Here is a 6,000-nt window from a genome sequence, read left to right on the forward strand (position 1 = left end):
GTCCTGGCCTGCCTTAGGCCGAAATAAAGGCTGTCTGTGTGCGTGTGTGTCTTTCACAGTCAATTAAAGGAGCAACGATTAACACTCTCAAATTTAGTTTCTCACTTAAGGAGGTCCACATAAGGGCAGATTACTTGTTCTTTACATTACTTCTCTGTGACCATTTGGGGACAAAATGAACTATAAATGATTGCCTGGATCCTAATCCCAGAGCCCCAAAAAGTTAAAAGTAGAGTGTTCAGGACCCAGCCTGCAGGTAAAAGGATTTTTTTTCTAAAAAGTATTTCTATAAATTGTGAATGGTCTCATCTTTCAAAATAGTTCAACATAAAAGATTGGAAGCCCCTGGGAATATGAAAAGATCCAAATGGAGTTTGATAACGTATGTCTTTGGCTCAGATGTAGTTACAAGACAGTGACAAGTCAAAAATGTGGGGGTTTTATACTACAGATACTTGTTTAAATTGCTATTAGCCCAAACTTTCTATAAATTTAGTTCTTTTTGACTTACTATGTTTTAGAAACATATTTTTAATTTACATTATTTTTGTCTCTTTCTTTCTTTCTTTCCTTTCTTTAATTTAAACCAAACCCCTCTCTTTTCTGTCTACAAAATGAAAGCTTCTTCGGATGTTTTCCTTCAAGGTATAATGATTTTTGGAATGGAAATTCACTGCATGCGACTGCTGAATTTAACTATTAGAGCTCATATGAGGGTGGGGTTTTGTTGTTTTTTTTGTGTTTGTTTTTTTTTTTTTTTTAAATGAGGCATCTAAGCATTCTACTCAAGGTAACATCTTAATTAAGTAGAATGGTTACATATTTCTGAACGATTTGTAGAGTTGATTCAGCAGCCCAAATACCGATTCAATACGGTTCTGAACTTACCTAAGTTCAAGAGTGACCAACATTATTGGATCACATGAATTAAGAGAGTTTGATGTTACAACATTTCTGCTTCTCTCTTTCTTAATTTGCCATAGGATCCAATACCACCAGCTACACCAGAAACCTGCAATACACCCTTTTAGAACTCAACTCTGACCCCACCATTTTAACCTTTGTGATTTCACTCCAAATTATGAAATCAAATCTGTTCTGATGTTGACCTGAAGAAAATTCAATGTCATCATCACTTACTCAAATGGTGTTCCTTATGCAAAAAAGTCAGAGTTTTGAAAGGGTTTAAGGCGCACATATATTTTTAATGCTGTCACTGGATCAACGTACTTAGCAAATTCCAAATATATCTAGCTGTGTTCAACATCTAAACCTTATCTCCATTCAGAAATGCAGAGATTTTGAAAAAAAAAAAAACAAACAAACAAACAAAAAACCAAAAACCAACCCAAACAAGCAAACCCAAAAAAATCAAACCAGGGGAAAAAAGAAATCGCATAAAATAAAAGGCAATAAATTTATTTACTTATGGAATGGAATTGTTATTATTTTACCCTAATAACTATGAGCAGGAAATTTGAATGCCTGTCATCCTAGTGTTCGCCAAGTGCTCAAATGTGTTTTAAGTGCTTAATTTGGAATTTCATTCCAAATACATATGCGTGTGTATATATATGTACAGCTACTATATAAAATTTGGAACACATTGAACGTTCGAGTTGGTGAATATTAGTAGATGGTAAACTGCATATATTAAAACAATTGGAAAGTCTTATAGAGGTTCTCCTACTCTTATTCAAAAGACCCAGTTTTTGCATTTTTTCCTCTGTATCCATTTGCTCCTGTATCAACACGAAGCAGCTCTCTCTTAAAATCCTGCATTTCTAATTCACTATTTCAGTTCCTTCCATGTGCAATACACAAATTGCCTTTAGATACAAAGCAGCTATGTAAAATATCCACCACCAAAGAAATTCAAAATACCATCAATTACACGCCTGAATCTTTCCTTTAACCTCTAATGTTTACTCAGTTTGGCTTTAAAGCTAATTGCCCACAGCTGTTAACTCTATATTGATTTGTGCTGCTTTCCTGTGAAGTTATAGCGTATGACGCAACTGATTTTACTAAGTTCAAGGTAATATCGCCATTAGAACTCCTCAGCAACTTCCCACGTATCCCACACAGAACCATCATTCCCATGTTGACCATTAGTCTCTATCTCCCTGTTGGTCCGGTGATAGTAACAGAGTCTCTCCCTCCCGCCATCTTTTTCTTTTTTTTGCCACTCCACCTTAGGCACCTACAATTGACATCCGGCCTCGATCAGCCACTATTCAAATGAACAATGCTACACACCTCCAAGAAAGGGATGAAGAATACGGGTACGAGTGTCTTGATGGCAAGGACTGTGCCAGTTTTTTTTGCTGCTTTGAAGATTGTCGAACGGGAGCGTGGAGGCATGGAAGAATACATATCCGCATTGCCAAAATGGACTCCTATGCCCGCATCTTCTTCCCAACTGCCTTCTGTTTGTTTAACCTGGTGTACTGGGTATCATATCTTTACCTTTAAAAGCAGAAGGAAATCAGTGATATGAGCCTTACTCACTGAATTTCTTAGAGAGATGGTTTCCTAAGTCCACTTGAAGTATTTACGACGCGCTTTATAGTGGTCTGAATTCTTTAGTGCCATAACCCGGTAAATATCAATCCCATCATTTGTCCAAAAATTGCCATCAGGTTATTGTGAATTAAATGTCCGTTCAACATGCCAAAATAATTTAAAATAAAAATCATACAAACAGGTAATATACAGCTATACCTGCTGGAATAGAGAGAAACAGAGTAGACAGGGTAAGGGAAGCATAGCAACGTCACTTAATAGTTGGTACCGCTACTTCAAACAGGAGCGAGAGAGAGGAGAATTCCCAGGTAAAGCGCTGTACAGTTTGTTAACACTGGCTATAATTATGCTATAGCTTTATTCTCTGTGGGCTTTTCTTTTTGGAAGAGTCATCTCTCACTTTGAATAGGTATTATTAAGCTAGGAAAGCAACTTCTGCTCCCACCGAGATAAAAATAGACCTTTCCCTTTGCCATCCCTTTAAGAGCACATGTACAATGCTGTAAATATTTCAATACCTTGTAGTACATAAAAGTCTAGTGCATGCATCTTTTGGGGGCCAAAATAAATGAAACAAAGGTACCATAAAGTATTGTCTTTTATTTTGTGTCTCTGGATGTGCTATTGTAATTGAAATGTTGACAATTTTTTTTTCCTTGAAAAATTACCCCTTTCCCTCATGCATGGAAGATCCAAGCAGACAGCACTTTCATGTCAGACATTAGAGAAGCCTTAAGGATTCAAATAAATAACATGTAGACAAATCTGTATGGCCAATATAATAGCTCATAAAGTATATTGTACGTGTCTGCTGCAGTTGTAGCCTTCATTTTCCATTGATAATGTTGCTATATTTCAACTGAATTTCCAGTAATTATACATTGCAAGATCAGCTTCTGAATTTAAATCCATGTGCTTCTATTGTTCTTTTCCCATGTTGAGCTCTAGTTTTTCCTTACACAAGTGTTTGTGGGTTGGTTTTTTTTTTTTTTTAATTCTTTAGTCCAGTCCAGGAAATAGCTTTTATTCTAGACATTATTTTTACAGAAGAGCTTCAAGTTCATTTTGTAACATTTGATTTTGTATTATATATACACATACAATTCTCTGCCCGTTTATGTCCTTGATCAGCAATAGTCGTTGTCAGTGCTGCTTTTCACTCGGTGAGTACCTTTACTAAAAGAAACCTTTCCCATGGCTAGCGCACAGTTTAGAGACAGCCTTGAAAATGAAAGGGAACAAAGGGTGTCTTGGCTACTAAATCACTTGTATGCAGTTTATGTGTATTTAAAACCTTCAGCCCATCTGGGTGAATCTTGAAACCCATTTATCCACTGGTTTTCAGAACCTGTATGATGCTCAGTTATGCAACCTTAAGCACATGTAAATATAACTGACCTTTTTTTTTTTTTAATTGTCAAAGATGTAAAACGTCACCTCCAGGAAAGTGGGCTTGCAGATTGAAAAGGGAGATATATAACTTACCAATACAGAATTATTAATAGCTAAAATGGAGGAAAAGGAAAGTTTTCCAATGTTTGTATAGTTTTGGAAATAAAAAATGTATAAAAAAGGAACAACTCTTGACCATCAATTGCTCCTTGTCCAATGTATTTGAAAACATTTTAATAAAGGAATTGCACACACCTGTGGACTTTTTCCAATAAAACTGCTGCACTCAATTCCAGTTTTCTTGTGATTAGTTTGTTAAAAACGTGTTTCAAGAACTAGACTGCTTGGCTAGTTTGATTCATCAGCTGCCTAAATATAAGTGATTATAATCCTCATAACCCTCTGCATTGTCTCATTTTGTAGTCAAAGGGCTCACCCACATAACTTTCAAGGATGGAGACTAAATCTTTAAAACCATTTTGGAGATTATCTTATTCTTTAAAAAAAATATAAAAAGAAATCACTGAATTGGAAGGATCATAATGAAGAGAGATAACCTTTCTTTATCTACTTAAAGCAGAGAGTGTCTCCGCTCCCTGAATGAGGGTCAATCATCTTCCACCTGAAATATATTTCAGCTGGTGCCAGACAGATTGCTAATTATTATTTTTTTTGCAGCGGTCAGTGATTTAACAGCTTTCTGTTAGTTCCTTGCAGTTAGTAAGTGTGGCTGATGTTATACATTGAAAGTTTCAATTTTTACCTGCATCTTTTACCTGCCACCAAACAGGTTTTATACAGATCATCATGAATCTCAGCCCAAACCAGCCCTTTAATTCCCTCAGTCCAAGTGCATTTCAGTTAACATATTTAATTTTTTTTTTAAAGGTCTGTGAAATTAAGGATTCAGCAGCACCAAGTAGTTTACCTTAGTTCAGCCATCCGATTGTACACCCCTGCAGAATCGGATGCCATAATGAGGAACAAACGATCACACGGATGCCATAATGAGGAACAAACGATCACATCCCTCACTTGCGCAAGGTGGCCTTCTCCTTCCAGCAGGGGAGGAGTTTGGTTAAAGATTGATATATCCCCATCTCAATAATGCAAACCACACAAAATGGAAGAGCATACACCACCTGCAGTTAAGGAGCTGAGTGAACTTTTCTCACCCTATATCACTACACAAAGTAAAGGAAATAAGCCTTTGATCTGTCATTATTCAACACCTCGGGTCCTGCCATACTTATTTAGGTGATTTGTCAATTCCTCTTGGGGAAAATGGATGAGATTCAAAAGGACGGTTCATGGAGAAACATGCAATTCCCAGGGACAAAATGACACCAAAGCACAATCTAGTGCTCACTGAACAAAAAGTATCGTGTTCCCCTGAACAGAGATTACACTAGCTCTTCAGCACAGAACCAAAAAGACGACCTTTGTATTGTAAAGCCAGACTGCCACCACAGCAAACAAAATAGCAAACAGAATAGCATTTGGGTATGATGAGGGTTATTATTCAGAAGAAAACTGCTCAGAAACCTATCTATATAGACATATTTGGCACATGCATATTATATAAAATATTAATACATACATTATACATATTAACTCTCCCAGTTGCATTCTAGCAAAGAAACTCACTCGTGATGCAACAGACTTGCTAAAAGGTTTTCAGGCTCTTCACGTTGCAGATAGCTATTACTGCTCTGCAACATGTCTGAAGATGTTCAGATGGTCATTAAGAGTTTTATCAAGTATACACTACCGGCACAAGTATTTACTTGCTATTTATATTCCAAGAATATGTAGATGTCCTGACCAAGATAAGGTGTTTGTCCCAGGGATTATGTCATACATACCTATCAAAAGAGAACACCCTCAAAGTGTTTGTAAATCCTTATGTATTGCTAACTTTTACAAACCCCAGTTTGTAAATAAAGAGCTGGTATTCAGAGAGATAATGTGACTCAACAATAGTTCTCCTATTTCCAATGTTAGGCAACCACAAAAGACTATACTTTATCTAGCAAGCCTGGAACAGTTTTAGTCTCTGTACAATACAAAGCTCCTAAAGGT

The 6,000-nt window shown here is 36.5% G+C and overlaps 1 protein-coding gene across 5 annotated transcripts in view; it reads left to right on the forward strand.

The window, feature by feature from the left end:
• Nucleotides 1–2,475, forward strand: part of GABRG2 (gamma-aminobutyric acid type A receptor subunit gamma2) — a gene marked incomplete at both ends in the record, with an annotated part of 71,872 nt that extends 69,397 nt beyond the window's left edge. For 3 of the 5 annotated variants that reach the window (XM_082489770.1, XM_082489771.1, XM_082489772.1), the window contains 2 exons: nucleotides 622–645; nucleotides 2,200–2,475. In XM_082489770.1, the coding sequence (XP_082345896.1) occupies nucleotides 622–645; nucleotides 2,200–2,475 (300 nt within the window). The remainder of the gene's footprint in view (nucleotides 1–621; nucleotides 646–2,199) is intronic. The other 2 variants (XM_082489773.1, XM_082489774.1) reach the window with 1 other exon arrangement.
• Nucleotides 2,476–6,000: the final 3,525 nt, after the last annotated feature.

Source organism: Vanellus vanellus (assembly GCF_965231255.1).
Source record: "Vanellus vanellus genome assembly, chromosome: 13".
Lineage (NCBI taxonomy): Eukaryota > Metazoa > Chordata > Aves > Charadriiformes > Charadriidae > Vanellus > Vanellus vanellus.